Below are 24,540 nucleotides of genomic sequence, written 5' to 3'. Positions count from 1 at the left end.
TGATTTACAGAGATCGAAGGATCAATTTACACATGCAAATTGAAGAAAAGAAAGAAGAAGAGAAGATGAACAAAAGCATGTACGTGGTTTGGTCTAATTCAGAGCCCACGTCCACGGGAAGGTAGATGATCTTTATTGAAGTATATTCAGAGATAAGTTTTTTTTCCCTTTCTTTTTACAGATTTTGTAGACAGAATGTAAAGTTAAACAAAAGCAAATGTAACAACTATATATATATATATATATATATGAATTTACATGTCTGTTATGAAAGTTGTTGTGAAGAAAACTAGCCGTGGATGCTCTATTTGAAATTATTATCTTTCACAAAGTTTTTAGTATAATATAAGAAAACTTGATACGAGGTGTTGTTGATAATTAGCTCAAATTCCATAACAATTAGTTGAAATTCGTTGTTAAATTGGTCTATTTCCTATCAATGTTCTCAAATAATTAATTGATATATTTTAACTTATCAAGAGTGAAGACTTTGACGGTGGTTATAATTATGACAAGAAAAGCAATTTTTAAACATTGAATTTAGAGTTTTTAGTATAATAGGAGGTAAAAAATTCGAACTATTATCTTTTGGTTTCTAACAGAATCGTATGCCAGTTGAGCTGGAGCTATACTCGCTTTTACTTAGCTTTGACCCCAAATTAAAAAAAAAAATTAGGTCTCATTTGATAACCATTTAGTTTTAAATATTAAATGTATAACATTCATATTTCTTATCATGATCTGCACATTTTAAGTACAATTATTAAATTTTTATCTAAATTTTAAAAAACAAAAATAATTTTTTAAAAGTTACTTTTGTTTTAGTTATCAAAATTAAACTTCTTTTTTAACTATCGATAAAAAAAGGATAGATAATAAAAGAAAGATGTTTGAAGTTAAAAGTAGTGTCTATGCTTAATATGGATACCAAACGAGCCTTCATAATTTGTTAACGAAATGCATATCTAAAGAGTGTAAGAAACGAACCCAGGTAATCGTTCGGGTATTCGGCAGAAATGGGTTCAACTTCAACTTCAGCTTTCTCAGTTTCTTCTCAAATTGAACTTCTTCACGGACCCAAATTCTCAAGCTACAATGTCCGGGCATTGCCTAACTGTCGATTTAGCATTCTTCAGAAGAATCACAAACCAACCTCCCAAAGCTTGTTCTATTCAGCTGCGAAAAATTTTCATTCCCCTATTCACAATCCTCCCTTCTCAAACCTCTCTGAGTCCGATATACGTCGTTCTACATCAACCCAGATAAAAATTCACAAACATTACGTTGAAAGATTTGTGGGTTTTCTTGTTGGGTCATTTATCTTCATGGGTTGTTTTAATGTAAGATATGCAAGGGCATTGCCTACTCAGACAAGCAGCAAAAACCCAACAATGGCTGAAAAATCTCAAGCTCTAGAGGAGGATAGTGAAGAGGAGATGAGGGAGAGGATCTTGGAGCATGATCCAAGTAATATTGATACTCTGAAAGCTGTTTTGTACGGGAAAATGAGGAGTGGAAAGACAGAGGAGGCTATTAAGTACGTTAAGAGGTTGATTGATCTTGAGCCGGATGAGGTTGAATGGAGGCTTTTGTTGGCTCTTTATTATGAGACATTCGGGCAGCTGGACACGGCTAAAACATTGTTCATGGAAATTCTGGAGAAGAAACCACTTTTGGTTAGAGCTCTGCATGTAAGGTTTTTGCTTGACTGTGTGATAGGAAAATAGATTTATGTTTCTTTAGACTGGTCGTTTTCGTTTTTATGTGATGTGGTGTGAGTTCAAGCTGGAAATTTTAGTGTACTTGCGTAAATGAAGATGTTATCAAAGTACAAAACCAATACGATGAAAATTCAATCCTGAACTGACCAGGGTGGTTGCGAATAAGATGAATTCTTATTGTTGAAATTTGAAAGTAATGTTAAGACACAAGTTTTTCGATCAATAACTGATAGGAAATGACTTCTATGAGAAAAGTTGATATGCCTTTTTCCCTGTAGTTTTATTTTAAGTTGAATTATTTCATCAAGCTCGCGAAATTTTCTGAATGTATTGTAGCTGTGAAGGGAATTTATATTCTTCAGTCCCATATGCGACATTCGGGCATGATATAATGATACTGCTTCAGAAGCCTTTCCCTCACGGGAAGATACTAACTAATATGTTAGTATGCAATGAAAACTTTAATATTGTCATCTCGTCTGTGGATTGCAACTTTCTATAGCTTTCCACAATGTCTTTAAGAAGGTTTGTCAATGCTTAATTAGAATATTTCAATTTGCACTTTCTCCAGGGTCTGGCCTTAGTGATGCACAAGAACAATGAAGGTGAATCTGTCTTTGAGATGCTCAATAAGGCTCTAGCTATTGCTCGTGATGAGAAAAAACTTACTGAGCAGAGGAGCATCGGGATATTAATTGCTCAAATGCATGTTGTGAAGGTCATTTGTATTTATATTTAGAGTATGTTTGGATTGACTTTCTAAACGCTTAAAAATACTTTTTCTTTTATTTGAAAACACTTTTATCAGCATTTAGAAAGACGATTCAAACAGGCCCTTATATGTTTCCTGTTTGAACCCTTAACTTTTTGGTTGAGTCCATGTTTTTGTTTCTCACTATGTTCAACCTATTGGGGTTTCCTGCTTCTTAAACTGTATTTTTCTACATAGAAGGGTGCAAATGTTTGGATGCCTGGTATTGGAAACTTATCCAACTGGCTGTGGTTATATGCATTTAAAGTACTCCAAAAAGTTGTTAAAAACTAAAGTTATGAAAGAGTGGACTGTATATTGACAAGTACAAGATAAAAAAAATATCATGTATTCCTTTTTTTTTATTATTATTTTATTATTTATTTTGGTCTAGGTGGTATAATCCTCAAAGCGCTGTAAAGTTTCTTTCATTCTTTCTAATCGATACTGTTTCATGGGTAAAGACATAAAACTAAGATTTTGCTGGTCAACACAGATTGCTTGAAATGCTAGAGAGAAATCACATAACTTTTATGGAAATGTAGTGATGGCAATGGCAATTTAGATCTCGCTTGTTAAGTAGCCTATAGATAGAGTCCTTCTCTTGCTTTTTAAAACTACTCTTATTTATTTATTTATTTATTATTATTATTATTATTATTAATCGATTACCAATTGGTGAGCTTTTCTGCAATTATTTTGAACCTTCAAGTATTGGAGAATTTCTAATTTTCCACCTTGATTCTCTGGATTCTTGTCCAACAAAGTATTTATGTCTTTCAGGGGGAACTAGAAGAGGGCTTGAAGAAGTTTCAAGATCTTGTCGATGAAAACCCAAGGGATTTTCGACCCTATCTTTGCCAGGTTCTGACATATTTTGCAGACAACCTACCTCTTTTTATCATAATTTTGGATTAAGCCATCTCCACACTACATGCTTAATGGCCCAGCTTACTATACTAAGCTACTTATGTGTCACATAAATATGGAGGAAACTCTACTTTTTCTTTGTCAAGAACTGGTAAAGGATATTTTGAGACTATTAGCATTCATTTCGACCAAAAGAAAAGATCTGCACCAAAGGTAGGGTTGTTTGTACTTGGCACATTGATTATGTATGTTATAGGTTTTATCCAACTGAATGATATGAATAGAGAATTGATGAGTGGGAACAGTAAGATGAAAATGAAAGAGTAGATCTCGGAAGAAGGTTCAATCCTTACTTAAGATTTAGCCAAGCATCTTATAGGAAGAAAAATGTAGTTACTGGCTTATTGAAGAGGGAAATCGTCTTTGGGGGAAAGGATGAAATACTGAAACGAAGATTATCTAACTATATGCATGTCTTGCAGGGAATTATATACAGTCTGCTGGACAAAAAAAAGGAAGCGGCAGAGCAGTTTGAGGCATATCGGGCCCTTGTACCTGATGAATTTCCTCAAAGGGAATTTATTGACGACGTCGTGTTGGCAGCTATGACTGCATCTCGGGAACAATTTCAGAAGGAATTTGATGCTGAATTCATGCACAAGAAGTGAAGCCAAGAAAAAAAGGTTCTCTGGTTATTAGTTTGAGAGTGTTTCAAATGTGATCATACCTATGTCAATGCAGCCGATCCTACTAAAACTCTATAGTTAAGCCTGCTTGTGCAGCCATGTCAAGCAGGCAAAAGTTGTTGAGTGAGGGTGTTCGTTGGCAGTGAAATCAAGTTGTAATTTGCTAAAATAAAAACTGATAATGGAGATGGTATCGGGTGTTTGATGAGAACGACCAAGAAAGACAGTACATGAATGGTTGCTCTGAATCTAGTTCTTTATTTCAAAATTTGGTTCAGCAATATGATGGAGAAAACAGACTTGAAATGGAGATTATCTGGAGCTTTTTGATGACAACATAGAGCTCAGTGGAGGAATGGTTGCCTCAAAATAGCTATTTAAGTTGAATTTTATGTAAATCAGTGACTAAACAGACCTAATATTATGCTGTACTCTCCCATAGTTCTTTTCCATTCCTGAGAGTTCTGATGATCTGAGTCTAGGATTTTTATGGTCAGTTGATGAAACCTGACGCCAGCTTTCTTGGATCAGAGATCTCTATGATCTATGTTCACTAATGAGTCTTAGCCATTGCTTTGTTCTTCAGTAGCAAATCTCCCGAGCAGCTCAATTTTTAGAAAAAAAAAAAGAGGGGTGGGGTGTAAGGGAAGACCTTTCTGTGCACATAACAACATAAGATGTACCCTGTTTTATTGCACAATTTGTTGCTATTGTCAATAGAGATGCGATCATTCAAAATAAAAAATTCACAGAGTAGTTCCCCACAAGGGTTTTGAACATATAAGGTTCCTTTGAAATAATCTTCTAAATGCTTGAAAAAACGTTTTTAAAGCTAAAAGTGACCATAGTTTAACTGGTATGTGTTATCAATTTCAATATCAAATGATTGAAGTCTCCCATTCCATGTTAAGCTTTAAAAGAATAATTTACAGTGCAAAATAAGTATTCTTAAGAACTTTGTATTGATTTAGTTTTTATATTTTTTTTGAGCTTTAATATCTACCATTTAATTCTTGTACATAATAATTTAATGAAAAAATTATTAAGTTTTAATTAATTAATTGAATGTGTGAATATACTTATTTGAGACCAAATCTACTAAATAAAAAATTAAATAGCTACAAATTAAAAGGTTAATTGAGAGGCTTTAGTCCATGAAATATAAAAAAGGTTCAAAATGGACTTTATGTTAGTTTGACTATTAGTCAAACAAGTGATGTGGCATATTAACATGTCACATTTTAAATAAGATTGATATTTTAACTATTATAACGATACACTATGCCATAAGTTTATACTATAAACTTCGAGATTAAAGACTCGATTCCCTACCTCAAATATCATTAAATGCAATTATAAGCTTAGTCCTTGTACTTTTAGTCAATTTTATCATTGAACTTTTAATTTTGTCTAATAAATATATAACCCTTCAAATTTGTGTCTAAATGGTAGTCAATGTGACAACCAACCTATCCATGGCGTTTTCGACCCATTTAGATTGCAAACATTGTCTTATGGGTATAAATATTAAATATTTGAGATTTAAATGTTTGAGTTTTGATATGCATGATAAATAATATCTAGAAGTTAAATATATATGTCTAATTTACTAATTTTGTATATAGAAATCAAAATTAAATAATTACTTAATTACATACTAGAGACCGATTATTGTAGTCATCAAATAAATTTAGTATTATTTAATCAATAAAAAAATCAATACTTTTATATTAAACATTTATTAAACATAGTTAATTAATTTAAATTAAGAGAAAATTTCACTGATAAATGAAATGTCAAACTATTTAAAAAAATAACAAAAAAATATTGATAGACTTCTATCAACGCCTATTTATTGATAAATTTGTCACTATAGTATCAATGATAGACTTCTAGCCGTTCTATCACAGCTAGACATTAATAGACTTCTATAAGTCTCTATCAAGAAATTAAATTTTGCTATTTTGTGTAAATAGTTTCATTTATTTTTCTATTTTTGAAAATCTCCTAAATTAATTACTAAAAATAATTAAATTATTATAAATTAATCCAAACATTAATAATAATAATAATAATTTAAAATAAATAATTAAGATAACATAAAATATTAATGGTAAAGATATTAGTTGAAATTTATTAACTCTAATTAAGATATATATATTTAATAATTAATTAAAATTAATAACAATGATTAATTGATTAAACTACATGTTTACTGGTAATCTTTCAGGCATAAAAATCACGCCCTTTTGTAGGATATTAAAAAACCTATGTGATTAAATAAATAAGGATATTATACATAAATTCTACGAGAAAACCTGTGAAACAAACCACCCCTGACGTCGTTCAGCAATGTTTGTTGCGTGTATTTCCTATTTAAACATGAATGGTATTGTATGCTGTTATACATTTTATTCATGAAAGCTTAGTTTCTTAAAGTAATGGTAATAATTACCATTTATCATAATTCTTTAACCTCAAGGACCAAAATGTCAATTTCAAAACTTTAGGAATAGAAACGAAGTCCAAATTTCAAGCACCAAAAGAGTAATTTTCTCTAAATGAGAAACAAAATCAAGATTTCTATACAATCCTTACAAAGAGAGAGATTCTTCCTTAAATAAGCCATACTTCTTAGTCAAGTATCCATGGATGATCTTCCCAAAAACTAGGCTCAATTATATTAGAATGCACAACAACAATTTTTCTCTTAGAAATTTCCAAAGCATCTGGATTTTTGTCCACCGCTATGACATTTTTCTGCGCAACAAAAACAACCTCGCTTGGAAACATATACAAATGATTGTTCACATGAGACCATAATAAATAAATAATATCTATACTCATAAATATATGATATCACATAAACCAAGTTCAGAGCAAATGTAAAATGATCGAACAAAACAACTAATAGGAAAAAAGAAAAAGAAAGAAAAAGAAAGAAAAAGGACAAACCTTGTCCCAGAATGCAGAAGAACCTTGGCGAAACATGAGCGGTAACTCATTATAAGAAATATTGAATTGTAAGTTAAGCAAGCGTTCCTTCTCCTGTGCTTGAGTACCCTATATGTAAACATTTAAAAGACAATTAAACAAATGTGAATAAATTAGCTAATATCATATAATCACACAACATTCCAAGCCAGCACGACCGTACCGTTTACAAACCTGTTTTATTCGACTTTCTAAGAAATTAAAACAAGGGTTTAGAAAGTCATTCAAATAGGCCCACCATACTGTAACATTCTATAACAAAAAGAAGAAAGAGTGATACATCATAGAACCAAAAATAGCATGAAACAAATTAGCACCTTGAGACAGGCTTGAGCTTCACTTTTACTTTTTCCAGACTTAACAAGCTCCCAGAAACATGTATTATACTGATTATTTATGTGACCTGTAAACTCAAAGGGACGACCAATGAATTGGTATCAAATAAATTAGGAACTCTGTAGAGACAAATTGAATTTTCATTAAAGCCCTATGAATTAAACAATAACGGAATGAGTATCCTTGCCAAGTAAAGAACTTCGTGGAAACTAAGGATTAGGTTAATATTTATAATGTGGACTTACAATCAACTTGTCTCCATGCTAGATAGTCCTGAAGGATCTCCCGTGACGGATAACAAACAGCACGTCCATCAAAAGAAGGTGGGTACTTCAGTTCTTTATGTGGGAAGAATTCTCTCCATTTCATTACATAAAGGGAAGAAAATAATGATACAATGATGGACACTATTTCACTGCAAGGATGAATGAGTGAAGCATCAATAAATGACATACATATATGACTAAAATTCCTCCTATATAACTTACATAGATGCAAGAGAAAATATACTATAAATGCAACGGAAACCTATCCATCCTAAATCTCAATCTCTACAAACTAGGTCAGCCATCTGTGACTTCAATTTACCTAATGGATTAGAAAGCAGCATAAAAAGGCACAAGAAATATAATAGGAAACAAGACATACCTAGGTCCGCGTCCAAAAATTTGAGAATCCTTCTTCAATACAAAGCTGCAAATTGCAAACATATAATATGTCTACAGATGTGGCAAATGAAATTTGAAACAAAAGTCAAAATAGACAAAATACCTGTACTCGTCACTAACACCATAGGAGAAGACCAAGTCGGGAAGTTTCTCCATCACAGCCACTGCACATGAATTCATAAGATTCAAAGCCTGCTGATCATTTGGCTTTTCAAACACGTGAACTTCGGAAAATCTACCAAAACCACAGTCAATCCACTTAAGTATCATAGTTAAATTTCCAATAAACGAGTTCCTAAAAAAAAGTGTACCATGTACCCGAACTACCTTTTTTGAAACAAGAAACAAGACTTTATGTTCTCATTTATCATTATTCATAAATTGAATGATTACCATGCATGACTAAAAAAAATTTTTTCTGCTAAAGCTGAAAACACCTTAATAAATTATAACCCCAATGGTAATGGAACTAACTGTGTATTCTTCCAACTTGTACCTCAAGTACCTGGAGGCTGGAATAAATAAGCCTTATCGAGAATACGCCATAAGGTTACAGGTCAAATGAAGGTGCATGACACCATCCATTTAACTATGTAGGACATTCGATGTTTTCTTCATGCTAGAATAAAGTATAGTTGAGAACTGTTTTCTTCAAACTAAAATATTAAAGCTAGAAGAAGTATGTTGCAAGTATAAATATCCTAGTCTACTGAGAGGTCCAATTGTAGAGGTAATTCACTTAGAAGAATGACGATGAGAATGTCACTGGAGTAATTAGGAATATTATTTATGGTTCTTGTGGTATTAAGGATATATTAGTAATTAGGTAGGTAAATTGTTTGTGAGGGTTTGTTATAAGTAGAATGAGTGGAAAGAGATCGAGATAAGTAATTGTTTAATTGATTTAGGTTTGGAGTGAATACTCAAGAGAAGAGGTTCCAGGTACCTCCAATACTTGGATTATATTGCACGACTTTATCTATTATATTTCAATATTATTCTAATTCTACTTGGGTTTTCATCAAACAACTCTACTAGAAGTCTAGAATATAGATTTCAACTTCAGCCACGAATTGAGCATAAGGAGTGTATGTTTTAAAAGGGAATATTGAAAATTGGGTGCATCTGTTAAACTAACCTGTGAAAATGACAACCATCTATTCTTATCACTATCCATGTGGCTGGCATTAGTTTGTTCTCAGCTTGGAAGGACCTAACATAATCTGGATTTATTTTGTCAATGTTTGTTGTGAAAGCACCTAGCTCCTTTAAAAGAATGGAATGTTCATTCCAAAATTTTTGTCCAGCAATATTTGGTGAATGAATCACTGTTGCCTTTCTCCGCAATCTCTTAACAGGAGTGCCATCTTCATGGTACTTCACAATATATTCAACCTACATAAAGTAGAACTTGTGAGAACTGTGTACCATGAGAGTGGATGCAGATTCTTTCGGGAAGAAAAAAACCAAAACACAAAACGCATATTCAATGATTTTCACAATTACTTCAATACAGTAAGGAAGATAATTTTGTTTACTGTTTATTGTTGTCTCAAGAACTTTCAGCGTACAATATGGTAAAATCTAGATGCAAGTAAAACAAGAATCAAGTTAATGATCAATCAACATTCTAATTCTTCTAAAAGAGCAGAACCTTTGTTGTCAAAATGCAGGATCCTTGACGAAAGATTGCATTAAGATTTGCATAGTTAATATTGAACTTTTGAAAAAGCAGCTCATGCTTCTCTTTCTTCTCTGTAACCTACAAAATTTGATAATTCACATTAAGAAGTTAACAAGCTTGCAAAATACCAAAAACTACAATTTTACCTTCAGAAAATCATGGGCTTCCCTGTCTGTCTTCCCGCATTCAACTAGCTTCCAAAAGCATGTATTGTCCAAGTTACTGATATGACCTAAGAAAAGGTGAATTTGAAAGGTTTAAATAAGGACCTTTTGCCAACTCAACCAAAAAAGGCATCTGAAGATCATACACAAAGCGAACAATTTCATTGTAGGTCCCGCAAGATCTAGGAATATCATGGATTTTCAAACCAAAAAGCAACCACTTACAGAATTGTTGTCTCCATGCAAGATATGCTTGAAGAACTTCTATAGAAGCACAACATACTACACGTGCACGAAATGATGGTGGGTATCTCAAGTTCTTTTGAGGAAAGAATTCTTGCCATTTTGTTATATATACTGAGGTAAAGAAAGATACCACGAGAGAATATAATTTGCTGCATAAGACCAATCAAATTTCATCATTAATTTCAACAAAAGAAGAAAAGTAATACATGAAAAGAAACATTATTTTTATGACAGAAATGATATGGAACACTAACACTATTATTCAACTCCTAAAAAAAATTCTTCATCATATTAACAAATTTCAAGTCCCTAAAGCTTAATTAGACACAAATCTACTTCTCAAATCTTAGAAAAATAAGAAGTATTGGCTCAGACCTAAAAAAAGAAAGAAAAGGAAAAAACAAACACCTATTGTAATATCACGCCAAAAACAATCCTCGTGCATGATGCCTAGCATTAAAGAATAAAGCAATTTTTCTTCATCACATGTACATTAAATTCCAGGGGAACAATGTCATAAAAACATCAAAACAAAGGTCTTAAATCAGTTGGATAACCTGGCACGCCTTTGGTAGAATTTTGATGTCTTCTTAAAGACAAAACTGTTGCACAAAGAATCATCAATATTGATATAATGTCAGGAAGAGACAACAAACTTGCTAATAAATAGCTAAAAGGGCGGAGAAAACATAATAATCAATTAACTGAACACCTGTACTCATCATTAAATCCATATGAAAATATTACATCTGAAAACATTTCCATTGTGGACATTGCACAGCAATTCATCAACTCTAAAGCCTTTTCGTCATTTGGCTTCACAAATCCATGAACTTCAGAGAAGCTGCCAAAGAAGGGAAAAATATTCTGAATAATATTGAGATGAACGATAAACAAAAGGGCACTTGCTAAAGGTTATGGCAGTCCCTTTGAACATTGACAAGGAAGTTTATCCCATAGTACAGATCAAAGCACATAACATGGCGAAGTATATTTTTAAAACATCATTTTCCTTTGTTTTCTTTTTTAATATATAACCATGAATTTTTGGGCCAACTTAGACATCTCGACTATTCTTATGAGATATCCGTCTGACCCCTACATTTAGTTGATAAGAAACTCTAAGGAAACCAAATCTTAGGTAGTGGTCATTACGACTTGAATCCATCTCCTCTAAGTCATTTAATATTTATCATCATTCCTATTGACCACTAGGTCAACCTAGTATGGTTTATCAAATATAAACTTATGATTTCCTCCAAGTCATTTATTATTTACCATCATTCCTATTGACCACTATGTCAACCTAGTATGGTTTATCAAATATAAACTTACTCTGCCTAATCATATATTTAGTCTCGTGTAATCATAATCACCTCACTTAGGTGGATGTATTTTATAAACATCTCACCTGCAGGCAAGCAAGAAGCGTGCATCGACAATGACTAAGAGGAGATCAGAAAAGGCCACAGAAATTCAATGCTCTTATACTTAGCACGATCACAATCACGATATCTTGAAAGTTCAATAATGCCAAAATTGAATTACTAAGTGAGAAAACCTTCGAAAATCAAGACCATCAACTCGAACGACGATCAAATTGGGCAGCATCACCTCATCATCAACTTCAAACAGCTTCACATACTCATACTTACTGTTTGCCATTTGAACACCAACGAATCCAGCAAACAATAAAAAATGCTGTTGCTGGCCTTCTAACAAAACTAGCCTGGATAAAAATAACAAAAAAAAAAAAAAACGAGGGAATAGATTTTCAAAAACCTCGGCACAGAGAATTTTCTGAGAAAATCAATGACACAGAGCGAGAAACAAACCAATATCCCCGACAAATTTACTCCGCAAATTTGAGGAGGCTGTAAATTCAGTTTTCTCCGCAAATTCGAACGCGAGCGAAATTTTCTTCATATAAATTTACCAAGAGAGAGTCACCATGAACTGGGTGAAGATATTTTGTCGTGGGAATGGAGGTTCCGAGAAACAAACAAGGAATTGTCGACCAATGGCAGATTCGAAAGAGAGAGAGACGAGAAATTTGCGCGTTACTCTAGTTACAGTCAGCTGATTTCACAAATGGGCGCCAAAGGGTAACTGGGAACGGGAAGCTTCAGGTGTATATCGGTTCGGTCCGATTCGAATCAGTCCAAAGGAACGGTTCTTTTCGGTTCGGTTATGATTGATCGGTCAAGCGATCGGTTTTTTTTATGGTCGGTGAAGGAGACGGTAGTGACGACAGTGAGAGACTCGGAGAGAGATGCGGCGGCTGAAGGCGGAGAGAGAGAGACATTCGGCGGCGCAAGGCGGAGCGAAAGCAAGAGAGAAGGGAAAAGTAGAGGGGTCTTTGCGTGAAGTGAAGCAGTGTAAATAACTAACCCTAAAGTAATTGGAGGGAGTAGTTACATAATTATCTAACCATCATTCTATTTAATTTAGGTTAAATGGTACAAAAATGTCCTTAAGATAGGTTTGAATAATGTCTCAAGATTTTCAAATTTGTTTCCAAAGTTACTCTCAGGGAGTAATTACATAATTAACTAACCCTAAATTTTGTTTCAAATTTTGACCTATTTTTTGAAAAAAAAAAAACCTTTGTTGACGTTATTCAAGTGAAATTACCAAAATGAAACCTCAACACATGATTGACTTTTCGCTCTTGCGCTTTGCTTTCTCACTGTCTCATTTTCCGTTGTCTTACGTCTCACTCTCCTTACTCTCTCAACCTCATTCTCTCGATTTCCTCTCTCTCGCTTTCTCACATCTCACTTTCTCTTTCTTGCTCTTACCCTCTCTTCTTGGTCTCCTCTCTCTCACTCACTCTCAGTATTGTCTCATTGTCTCGCTCTTTGCTCTTCGCTATCTCGCTCCACTACATCTGACATTTTGAATAATGTTTCGATTGTTGGGTTATATGTCCCAAAACTCGTAGTTTTTAAACAATAAACATATATGAAGTTTATTCAAACAAGTGTTGTTGATTGTTTAATAACTTTAAATCCAATAAACTACGAACCCTTGGCTATTGTCATGAATACTTGAACTTTATGTGGAGATATAAACTTGATCAAGTTCGAGTAAAATAGCCTAAACCGTCTATAGTACTTGGATTAGGTTGGGTACCTATTTCTGGAGATACTATTGAATACGACTGCTTTATGATTGTTACAAATGTTATAAAGTGTCATAAACGATGTGATCAGTTCAGTCATGTAGAGACATATGAGCAGGAGTGTTCTACATAATGAAATTGTGCAAGACACACCACAAAATAATCACTATTACGTATTAACACCGTTTACTGTTAACACTGGTTAATTTCACTTCTTGTTGACCTAGATAACTTGATCTGAATCCTGAGTTGTCTATGAACTCCTGTTTATTTGCAATTGTCCCTTGATCTGCATATGTGAGGATAAGCTCAACATCGCTAATCAATATACCTCCCATTTCAGGGATAAGTCTGGGTAGATGGCTGGGTGAAGGGAATCTCAACATGAGGAGATCCTTGAGCGGAAGCAGATCGTCCAAATTCTATTTCGATTCAAACATAAATTTACAGTAATTACAGACAATTTATGTAAACTAAGTAAATTACAACATGCTTTTCAAATAAGATACATAGTTCAAGGGAAATCACCTTTGAAGAACATTTCTTCTCGTATCCCTCGAACGGTCATGAACTCCTCAAACAAACAACAATAAGATCTTGAAGACCTTCTTCAAGTAAATCATGAACCAAATAGGAAGAGAACATTACAACTCAGATTCCTTGGTATGCTCGAGATGAGAATCCATGAGTGGTGGACTCTGACTATTTTGGTTGAGAGGAGTTTGGAGGAGGAAGATGATTGAAGAAGAAGCACTATCAATTGGCCTAAGAGGAACCCCATCCCGGGTCTTGAACAAGAGACCCCATCCTCTCGTTGGCCTAAGAGGGAATGGATTTAGTGATTATGATCCTCAATCAATTGTTTATTAGAGGGACAGTGGTACTTAAGGAGAAAAAATGTAACTCAGATGTATTTCAGTATTGGACCTAACTGAGGTTATGAACAACCTGTGAAGGATCAACTTATTGATGACAGTTATATCAAATGGACACATAATGTATCTATAGTGAGGGGAGTGCAACTACAGGTTATACTGGACAGTCCTGTTAGTTAACGAATGTTGATTAACTAGGTTAAAGAGTTTAACTAATTAGTCTCAAATCGTTGAAGCCCATGATTTGTAGGTCCATCAGGTCTCTTTGCTAGCTTAATACGGACAAAATTTAAGAACTAGGTGAAGTGAGAATTTGAAATGTTCAAATTCTGGTTTTAGAGAAAATTGTATTTTATATGAGATATAATCTACAATTAAATAATTTATTTATTAATTAATTATTTTTTAGAGTATACTTGATCATTATCAAGAAAGTGTTTTCTAAAACTTGATTAATGTGATTAATCAAAGCTAGGTGTCAAAGACAATTTAATATGTGATATTAAATTTATTTATTTTTTATTGAAATTGTTTTAATTAAATAATTTCCAAAACAATGGAAGCAGAATATGTTTGTCCCACCCCCTCTTGAGTCTTACTACCCAGACTGAAAAAGGATAGGAAGACAGCCAACACCACCCTTTTGTGATATCAACTGCCCGACCTTATCAGTTTAAAAGCTAGGTTATTATAACTCATCAATGATTGTAAATAATTAAACATATTGTTTTATGTGCTTTAACCTAACTATCCTAATGACTTCCAATTAACATGATCCGAGTTCCACCCTGTGAGATAAAATTAATTCAGGTCTTTGGTAGTTTTCTCAATCTATCCGCTTCCGCAACCTGGGGAGGAGAAACAAAACAAAACATGGAAAACGTGAGCTATAAGCCTAGTGAGTGGTGCCTTTATAAGAAATCAAACTTTGACTTTAGAAATTCATTTTTAAGAAATATAATTCCAGAAACAAACATGAATCACATAATATAAAATGTAACCTCCCCGGCCTGTCAGCTAGATATTCCTGGCATGATCATGTAATCCTAACCCCGGGTATTCTCCACGAATAACCCGCAATGACCGACGTGGAATCAATCTCAGCACCCTATAACTCGTCGAATGTGCACATGTCGACATTTCCTGTTAGACATGTTGGGTACGCTGACAATCCCAACTAGATACCCTGGCAATTCCAACCAAGCGACCACAAAGCATGCTAACAATATCCCGGGTATAAATCCAGTTCCCAATACAACTATAAATGCATTATGACAACAACACAACAACAAACAAATCCAGACAAAACACATTTCTCGATCATGCCAACATTTCAAATATAACCTATATATATACCACACATATATATATAGAAAGCAATCATATAAACAATGGAATAACCACTCACAGTTCCTCCTGTCTCGTTCTTTAAGAATCCTTCTAGGTAGCTTCTTGCCCCGTTCCTTGGATTCTTCCTTTTTCCAAGAATTTCAAGTTAATCCATTATTTCTTCAGTAATCTTAATTTATTCACAATTAACTTTGAAAATCATAATAACCAGCTTACTCACTTAAAATAACACAAAAATAGGCTAAGCTATTCCAAAATAGCTTCTTAGAGGTTATTTTGACAAGTTGGGAGGCGTTAGGTGGCAGGTGAACGTGTCTATGCGCGTAGGTGGGCAGAAGGACACATTGGGCGGTCGTTCTTGCACAGGCAGAAGTGGGTGCCTGGGCGTGCGTTAGGCTGATTACGTGGGCGATGCGGTATACGTAGGCGTGCGCCCGCTCAGTGATGCGTCTAGCAGAGCACGCGCGTTGGGTTGGCGAGAACGCATGACAAGGCTGCTGGGCGACAGCCTATGCGTTCAGTTGGACCACTTTACCTTCAACGCAGGTTCCCTCTTCTTCAACACCCTGAACGTAGTGGCAGCCCAGTAACCTCACTACACTTCTTTCTGAGTATTTTCGCTTTGATTTCAGTTAAATGGCCCAAGTGAGTTGTGAGAGTTCTTCATCCCAAGCCTCCTATTTATAGGTGTCCAAAGTCTCCCCCAGACTGACACCTCTTGCTTGGCTTCATGACTAGTCGTCCTTTCTTCCTGTTGCCAACACAACTCCTTGCCACAACGACACTGAAGTGTCTTCCTTTGCCTTAGCCAATGTACAAGTCCCTCCTTGCATGCCTCCTCGGCCGTCCACCTTAATTTCATGAGATCGCCGAATTCCCTAGTTCGACACATGTTCGGACGAGCTGGTAATTCCGACTTGTCCTTCAAGTTCTACTTCATTAATGCATACACCCCTTAACTTGGTCGCATGCCGCTTGGCCACATGGCTTTAGCCTTTATCAGCCTATAGGTCTCTTATCAACACATCACCTATGCCATACTAACTCTCAAGACATCGCAGGTCCTTTCTTGGTTGCATATCTTTCTTCTTTTATATGGCTTACCCTTGGCACATGCGCTCAACTAGACCTATGACTATCATAATCTTTCAACGAACACCGCTTGCTCCAACCTTGTCCTATGTGCCCACATGCCCTCGGATGTCCTTGGCACATAGCATATCACCAACACATATCAACCTTTGGGTCAAGCTAGGTCTCAACTCAACGCCTCGTGGTTTGTCTTAACATTGCCTAGCCTCTTGCTAACCCATACTTCATGACTAACGCCCGTATGCCCTTGTTGCTTGCCAACACCCTTAGTCTCTTGCTCAGAACCAACGCAATCTAACCTTGCAAGTCTTATGTACTGCCAGCTCCATCGATGCATGAACACTTCACTATGCGTCCACCATGGCTTGGCTCATCATCTAATTCATCGTACAGCTCTTCCGCTCATCGCCTAGCTCATCGTCTAGTAATCTCTTGCTTTCGCTCATCATCCAGCCCTCTCGCTGTCACTCATCGTCTAACGCATAGTCCAATCGTATAGCGCTTACGCCCTATCGTAGAGCCTTATTGTCTAGTGATCTTTCGCTACTAACGATCTCGCTGTCGTTCATCTAGTATCTCTCGTTGTCGCTCATCATGTAGCACTGACGCCTATCGTGTAACACTTGTGTCTATCGCCTAGTGCAACACCCATCGTCTAGTGCATCCGCTGATCGTCTAGCACCTAAGATCATCATTTAGTGCTATCGTATAGTGCTATCATCTAGCACCCATACTTATCGTTTAGCGCCACTGCCTATAGTGTAGTGTTATCGTCTAATGCATAGTTTAGTGCCGCACGTAGCTACACGATCGTCCGCGCACGCAACACTTCAACGCACAACGCCCACGACTGCGTGCATTCTTGCTTGTGTCTATCCCATCCCTCGATGGTCTTCCTTGCTGCTTGCTCATACACTTATTGCCATCCCCATGCATGCATCCTCACAAGCTTAACGCATGGTCGCTCTTGGCTTCCATACTTAACCAACTTAGTCAACTACAACCAACGTACAACATAGTTCTTATGTCTGCCTAGCCATTTTTCATGCATCCCTCATGGCTTTAGTTAGTCTCAATGGTTGGCCGCATGCTTCAATATTCAATGAAATTTTTATTACGTACCATTTTACTTAATCCAAGCTTCAAGTACAATCCTTAAGATTTACTTTTAATATACTAAAGACGTTTTCTTCTTCTTAACTTTCCATCTAAGTTACTTAACCACTTAAGCCTTAACTCAAGTTACCTATATTAGATTCAGGGTTTCACAATGTTGTTGCTTGTGAAGCACCAAGGAAGCAGTATGGCTTAGGAAGTTCCTAAATGATCTAGAAGTTGTTCCAGACATGCTTCTGCCAATCACTTTGTATTGCGATAACAGTAGGGCAGTAGCGAACTCCAAAGTACCTAGAAGCCATAAGCGCGAAAAACATATTGAGTGCTAATATCATCTCATCAGAGAGATCATGCTAAGAGGAGACGTTATTGTGAGACAAATAGCGTTTGAGGACAATATTGCTGATCCGTTTACAAAGGCCCTCTCGGCTAAGATTTTCGAAGGGCACCTAAAGTGTTTAAGACTATGGGTAGAATAAATAGGGCAAGTGGGAGAAATTGTGGGTATGGAATGCCCTAGTTTATTGTATTTAGTTTTCTCTCACAACACTTAACTTTTTTGTAACCCACTAGGAGTATGTCCTAAAACTCGTAGTTTTGTAAACAGTAAACATATATGAAGTTTATTCAGACAAGTGTTGTTGATTGTTTAATGACTCTAAATCCAATAAACTACGAACCCTTGGCTTTTGTCATGAATACTTGGACTTTATGTGGAGACATAAACTTGATCAAGTTCGAGTAAAATAGCCTAAAATGTCTATAGTACTTGGATTAGGTTGCGTACCTATTTCTGGAGATACTATTGAATACGACTCGCTTTATGATTGTTACAGCTATTATAAAGTGTCATAAACGATGTGATCAATTCGTTCATGTAGAGACATATGAGCGAGGGTGTTCTACACGATGAGATTGTGTAAGACACACCACGAAATAATTAATGTTACGTATTAACACCGTTTACTGTTAACACTGATTAATTTCACTTCTTGATGACCTAGATAACTTGATATGAATCTTGAGTTGTCTATGTCTCTTGTTTATTCACGATTGTCCCTCGATCTGCATAGGTGAAGGTAAACTCAACATCGCCGCTCAATATGCCTCCCATTTTAGGGATAAGACTGGGTAGATGGCTAGGGACATATAATTTGCAAGATGGAATTCATTCCTACCTATTTTAGGGATAATAGAAAGGTTGTTCCCTTAAGGGCTGATCCCGGGTCTTAAACACAAGGGACTTCATCCTCTCGTTGGCCTGAGAGGGAATAAATTTAGTTATTATGATCCTAAATCAATTGTTCTTTAGAGAGACAGTGGTACTTAAGGAGAAAAGATGTAACTCAGGGTATTTTGGTATTTGACCTAGTTGAGGTTACGAACAACCTGTGAAGGATCAACTTATTGATGACGGTTATATCAAATGGACACATAATATATCTATAGTGAGGGGATTGCAAGTACAGGCTATAGTGGACAGTCCTGTTAGTTAACAAATGTTGATTAACTAGGTTAAAGAGTTTGACCAGTTAGGCTCGGATCGTTGAAGCCCATGATTTGTAGGTCCATCGGGTCTCCTTGCTAGCTCAATATGGACAAAATTGAAGAACTAGGTGAAGTGAGAATTTGAAATGTTCAAATTCGAGTTTTAGGAAAAATTATATTTTATATTCGATATAATTTACAATGAAATAATTAATTAATTATTTTTTAAAGTATACTTGATCATTAGCACGAAAGTGTTTTCTAAAACTTGATTGATGTGATTAGTCAAAACTAGGTGTCAAAGACAATTTAATATGTGATATTAAATTTGTTTTCTTATTGAAATTGTTTCAATTAAATAATTTCCAAAATTTGAAAATTGTATTTCATTTTTTTAATAAAAAATTAATTAGTAGAAAAATCCAATTGTTGGATTTTCCCACTAAATAAGTGAACTTTGAAGTGGCACTTCCCAAGCTTGACACCTAAAGTTTTCATGCTAGTAGAGTTTGAGGTGGAAGACATGCAAATGGGATTTTGCATGTGTTTTCCTAAAAATGAATTTGTTTTTGAGATTTACAAGACTAATGCTTCCACAACTTTTGACCTAAACTCTTCCACCTAAACTCTCCGTCTTTGTATTGTGAAATTCCCTTATTTTCACTAACAAAACGGTCCCACAACCATGTCCTTCAACTAGAGAATAGCGGGGATTTACCATTGGTGGCGTCGTTCGTGCACGAGAGAGGAATTTTGCATGGAGTATTCAAAGGTTGTATTTTCTATCCCTTTTGCATGCTTATTCTTGTTTTTATTGCAATTAGAACGTTGTCGATTTCATAGTTTCTGCTGTGCATGCGTTCTTTATGTTCCATCATCGATGGCCAACGGTGATACCTCAATAATGTTTTGATGGTCGAAGACAAATGGAGAAAGGAAAAATGGAGAATGGGAGACACAAATGGAGGGAGGAAGATTGAGAAGAAGAGGAAGAGGGGAAAATAAAAGTAAAGATAGTTTAATTTGTAATTTTAGAGGATGATAATGTAAGCAAAAAAGCAAAATTCATCGGTTTGAAAGAGTTGGACAAAAGTCATCTTGGGATTTGAGATTGGATTTTTTTAATTAATTATCTCCATTCTTGAACTTTGATTTTTTATAATTAAAATAAACAATAGATTTAACATGAAAACTATTGCGGACAACTTAAAAGACATATCCTATATTATTTACAACAAGATTCATATCATTGTTGCCATTTACTTCCATCTCAAAAGATTTTATATTGTTGTAACGATGAGGATTGATACAAAATATAAAATGAGTCTTGAACTCTATCACACTATTCTAGAACACCGCCACACAGTCTTCCTCCCAATCTTTATCTAAAATTTTAGATAACTTATATTTGAAACAATTATAATGGTTGAAAATTTGAAAGAATAAAAGATACTTTTACAATAAATATAATAAACACGTCGTTTGATAATCATTTTAATTTTTAATTTTTGATTTTTCTATTTTTTAATTTTTATTTTTAAATTTTTGTTTCCTAAAAACAAAAACCATATATGTTTGGTATCTGATTTTTGTTTTATGTTTTGGAAAAACAAAAAAACCCACAATTTATTTGGTAATTATTTTTGGTTTTCATTTTTTTTAAAGAAGAGAATGATTTGGCATTCAATTTTATTTTTGTTTCTATATAATGGATGGTAAAGTAATTTATAATATTATTTCATTTGATTATATGTAGGGGTTAGAACTCGTTCAAATTTTTTCATCGTAACTACTCCATCGACTAAAATAAAAATGTCTCATAAACTTTTTCGTTAATCAATTAAAGGACAAATAATAAAAGAAACATGTCTAAGAGGCACAAATAAAAAATAAACTGAAAATAAAAAAGACAAATATTCATAATATTTAACAAAATCAAAACACAAAACTTGCAAGAATAACAATCGGGCTTGAGCTATCATCCAAAGATAAATAACAATATGATTCCTCACCAAAGCCATATGCCTAAGTTGATTTTGACTCACATTTATCTCAATAAGGGTTTGTGACATGTCTCTTCCATTCTGCATGTTTTCTTCTTCAATGATCGTTGAGTCTCCATTATATTCATTAAAAAGCTCATCATTGCTATCGTGCAATTTGATAAAATTATGAATCATACAATATGCTATGGGTATAATTTTTGTATGGATAAGGAATATGGGGGGCATTTACTTCAAAATAGGAAATTGAGCCTTTAATACCTCAAAGCGCCTCTCGATCACATTGCGAAGTGATGAATGTTGATAGTTGAACGACTCTTCTTTACCTCGTAGTTGACATCAGTTATCTCCAAAATCACGCAAATGATATCTTTCTCCATATATGGTGATAAAAGTACAAGCATATTACTATAATCGGAATCAACAAGATAATATCGATCTGTTAAGTCAAGAATACTTTTAATCAATAAAACAATAATCAAATAGAAAGACTATAATTTCAAAGAAAACTACATATTGTTACATACCTCCCGTGGACATTGGAAATTTATTTGCAGGATCTCTAATACATTCAAGAAATATTCAAGAGTCTTTTGTTGTTCCTTCCCAACCAGAAATCACATATGTATATCGCATATCGAAAGAGCAAACACACATTATATTCCACGTAGGACTTGTTTTTCTTCCACGATATGGAATTTGCTCATCTTGTGGAATAGATATGCTAATGTGAACTCCATCTATTGCACCAAGACAATCATATTAAAAAAAATTATTTATTTCATGCAAATTTTCATTGAAATAACTTATAAAATAATAACTAGTCAAGAAAAGTACCTTAAAAAATGGTAGTATTTAGATCACATTATCTCCGGAGGAACAATGTCAAATTCCAAAGAACAAATAATCTTGGTTCCAAGCTGACAAACTTCTTTTAGAATATGGTGAGATTGTGTAATCTGAATGTTGGATTTTTTTTTTTTTTTTTTTTTTTTGCTACTAGTTGATTCCTTTCATTATTTAATATAGTAAGCAAAAATATGGCAACCTGTTCTTGAATAGTCAAGTATCTTGAGGCTTTTAGATCAATGGTGTCTTTTAACTCTCCACAAAATTCTAGAAATGCATTTCTTTTCATCCTAAGAAAATTGTAGCATCTTGTATCGTTAGCATTTAACAACTCAATCACATAATCATGACCTCTAAGTGTAGAGGTTTTACAGGGTTGTCGAAACATTTGTGCCTTATACAATTCTTCCCATAATAATAATAAATATCAAAAGATATCTTCATCCTCGTGTTCATCTTCTTCAAGTAAATTCACCATATCATTATCAAAAAGTATGTGACCTTCTGAATAATTGTGACGTAAATCCATAATGCTTAACATGTTCAAATAGCATAAAGAACTAATAGAAAAACTAAAATCTTTCATACTCAAAGTATATTTAATTGTATCAACAACAACATCCAATTAATCAAATAACAAACTAAACATCTTTACTTACACAAAATACGACAAATCAACATCAAATTAACTTGGCAACAATAACAAACTAAACATTTCATCCCATAAAATATTATCTTTACAAAAGCTAAAGGTAATTGATAAATCTTCGTTTTCTAGATTCAGGAATGCGTAGGAATGTTAGTTTCCAAGATTTGTCCTCAATCAAATGCTTCAATACTTTGGCATAAGCTTCATCATGAATATCCTCCATAAATTTCTAAGCATTTATCTAATTCATCATCAACACAATCTTTTGATTTTGATGAAGTTTCACTAGCATCACTTTTATTGGAACGTCTGATTTGTTGAGAGTGAACCCTAGAAACGGCCAATAGATAGCAAATCTGCAGCAAAAAATTAAACAGAGCAGAGATAAAGACATTAAAATAGATAGCTTCAACAACAACAAAAATACGTCAGAACCTAAACCACCATGAAACATAGAATCAATCACTGCCTAATGCTATCAAAAAAACCAAACCCACACCGCTTCAGGCTCTTGAACGGAAAGGGAAATCAAAAGAATAAAGAAAAAAGAGAAATCGAAGCTTACCAATGAGAAGGAAAGAGAAAGAGAGAGGAAGAACACCAGAGAATGCCATAGATGGAAGCGCACTGTGTGTTTAGGGCTTTGAAGAGTGGATGGGCATTTTAAAAAACCAAAACGTATTTTTGAAAGCTCTTTTTTTTTCTGGTCATTTTCAGTTTTACTTCATAATTTTAAAAACAAGTTTTTTGTTTAAAAAACTAAAAAGAGAATTAGTTACCAAACACACCTGTGTTTTGAAAACTAAAAATAAAAAATCGAAAACAGGAAACAAATGGGTTATCAAACATGCCAAAGTTTTAGGAGTATCTTGGCATTTTAGACAAAAGATCATCATTCTCATCTCGATGTGGTATAAAATTTAAAAATAAAAGAAGGACCTTGCAGCTTAAGTAAAAGCACAAAGTAACAAAGAGGAAAAAGAAAAAACAAAAAGAAAATCAAACTCATAACCTTAGGCTACATGAAACACGAACACCAACTAATCTAGAGACTAAGGTCCTATTTTAAACTTTCTTAGAAAATGAGAGAGAGAAAAAGTCCTATTTTTAAATTTTCATTTACTTGATAGAGTTTCGATATTTTTCATATGTTTTTTTTTTCCGAATTTATCAATTACCGACAAAAACTAAACTACACTTAGAATTGGTGATTGTTGATGCCGAATTTTGGCCAAGAAAAAACACACCTGACCTTCACTTGACATTAATGATAAACTTGTAATTCGAGGAAGAGGGGACCGCAAAACAAAGAAAAAAGCGCTCCGGTGCCTAAGTATATAAAAGAATTAAAGAATAGAGAAGAAATCAGAAGATTGTTATTTCATATAGAGTTATAACAATATATTTATAGGCTTTGATCCTTCTTTTATTCCTTATCAAATTAGGGTTTTTCATCGATGGCAGTTTATGCTCGGACCGGCTGATTGGTTCGGTCTTCTTGATTGGGCCGATCTAAGCTTCTTCCTTGCGTACTTGGTCTTTTGGCCTTGGTTGATGGGCCTTCCTTTGGGCTCGCCTTGGCCGGATGAGGTTGTCTCATTCATCCGATTTCCAGCCCACTTCCTTTTATCTTCTTGATTGACGCTTTTGCCTTTGGTTCTAGAATCCACCCACAACATTAGTCCCCACTCCCAAGTTAGGGTTTGTGATTTTCCTGTCTATTTTGTCTCAGATTTTAATCCTAAGAACCTATCATGGGAATATATTCTCCCTTTTTTTTCATTGCCACCTCATTGCGAAACTCAATTCAAACTTGCTAGGGCCTATTGGGCTTATTGAGCCAAACCATTTTGAGGTGCAACCGATTTTTCAAC

The 24,540-nt window shown here is 34.4% G+C and overlaps 2 protein-coding genes and 1 pseudogene across 3 annotated transcripts; 1 reads left to right on the top strand and 2 right to left on the bottom strand.

Annotated features, from left to right (window-relative positions):
* Positions 1-934: 934 nt before the first annotated feature.
* On the top strand, positions 935-4,558 carry LOC120072622 (Tetratricopeptide repeat (TPR)-like superfamily protein). The gene is made up of 4 exons (XM_039025038.2): positions 935-1,691; positions 2,293-2,439; positions 3,256-3,336; positions 3,825-4,558. The coding sequence occupies exons 1-4, from the start codon at positions 1,017-1,019 to the stop codon at positions 4,008-4,010; spliced, it is 1,089 nt and encodes a 362-aa protein (XP_038880966.1). The 5' UTR covers positions 935-1,016; the 3' UTR covers positions 4,011-4,558.
* Positions 4,559-6,558: 2,000 nt separating this feature from the next.
* Positions 6,559-12,511, bottom strand: LOC120074586 (tRNA(His) guanylyltransferase 1-like). 2 transcript variants are annotated; one of them, XM_039027751.2, is made up of 14 exons: positions 11,956-12,511; positions 11,532-11,849; positions 10,833-10,964; positions 10,678-10,722; positions 10,100-10,269; positions 9,857-9,942; positions 9,681-9,788; positions 9,165-9,421; positions 8,130-8,261; positions 8,007-8,051; positions 7,604-7,773; positions 7,340-7,425; positions 6,984-7,091; positions 6,559-6,788 (listed from the first exon to the last, which is right to left on the bottom strand). In XM_039027751.2, exons 3-14 carry the CDS (start codon positions 10,907-10,909, stop codon positions 6,663-6,665), a joined length of 1,410 nt encoding a protein of 469 aa, XP_038883679.1. In that variant the 5' UTR covers positions 10,910-10,964; positions 11,532-11,849; positions 11,956-12,511; the 3' UTR covers positions 6,559-6,662. The 2 variants fall into 2 exon arrangements, with proteins under 2 accessions (XP_038883679.1, XP_038883677.1); XM_039027749.2 differs by having other exon boundaries at positions 11,682-11,849.
* Positions 12,512-15,219: 2,708 nt separating this feature from the next.
* LOC150037204 (uncharacterized) lies at positions 15,220-22,546 on the bottom strand (annotated as a pseudogene).
* Between the last annotated feature and the right edge of the window lie 1,994 nt (positions 22,547-24,540).

The sequence above is a fragment of the Benincasa hispida genome, chromosome 3, assembly GCF_027475165.1.
Source record: "Benincasa hispida cultivar pf3 chromosome 3, pf3_genome.v1.1, whole genome shotgun sequence".
Lineage (NCBI taxonomy): Eukaryota > Viridiplantae > Streptophyta > Magnoliopsida > Cucurbitales > Cucurbitaceae > Benincasa > Benincasa hispida.
This window is presented reverse-complemented; position numbering and strand designations above follow the sequence as displayed.

Coding starts and splice junctions, on each gene's coding strand:
- LOC120074586 (XM_039027749.2), bottom strand. CDS start 11,785: ATGGCAAACAGTAAGTATGAGTATGTGAAGCTGTTTGAAGTTGATGAT. Junction 10,270..10,677: donor TTCTACCAAAGGCGTGCCAG/GTTATCCAACTG, acceptor GGTCTTATGCAG/CAAATTATATTCTCTCGTGG. Junction 7,426..7,603: donor AGCATGGAGACAAGTTGATT/GTAAGTCCACAT, acceptor TTGAGTTTACAG/GTCACATAAATAATCAGTAT.
- LOC120072622 (XM_039025038.2), top strand. CDS start 1,017: ATGGGTTCAACTTCAACTTCAGCTTTCTCAGTTTCTTCTCAAATTGAA. Junction 1,692..2,292: donor TTTTGGTTAGAGCTCTGCAT/GTAAGGTTTTTG, acceptor CACTTTCTCCAG/GGTCTGGCCTTAGTGATGCA. Junction 3,337..3,824: donor TTCGACCCTATCTTTGCCAG/GTTCTGACATAT, acceptor CATGTCTTGCAG/GGAATTATATACAGTCTGCT.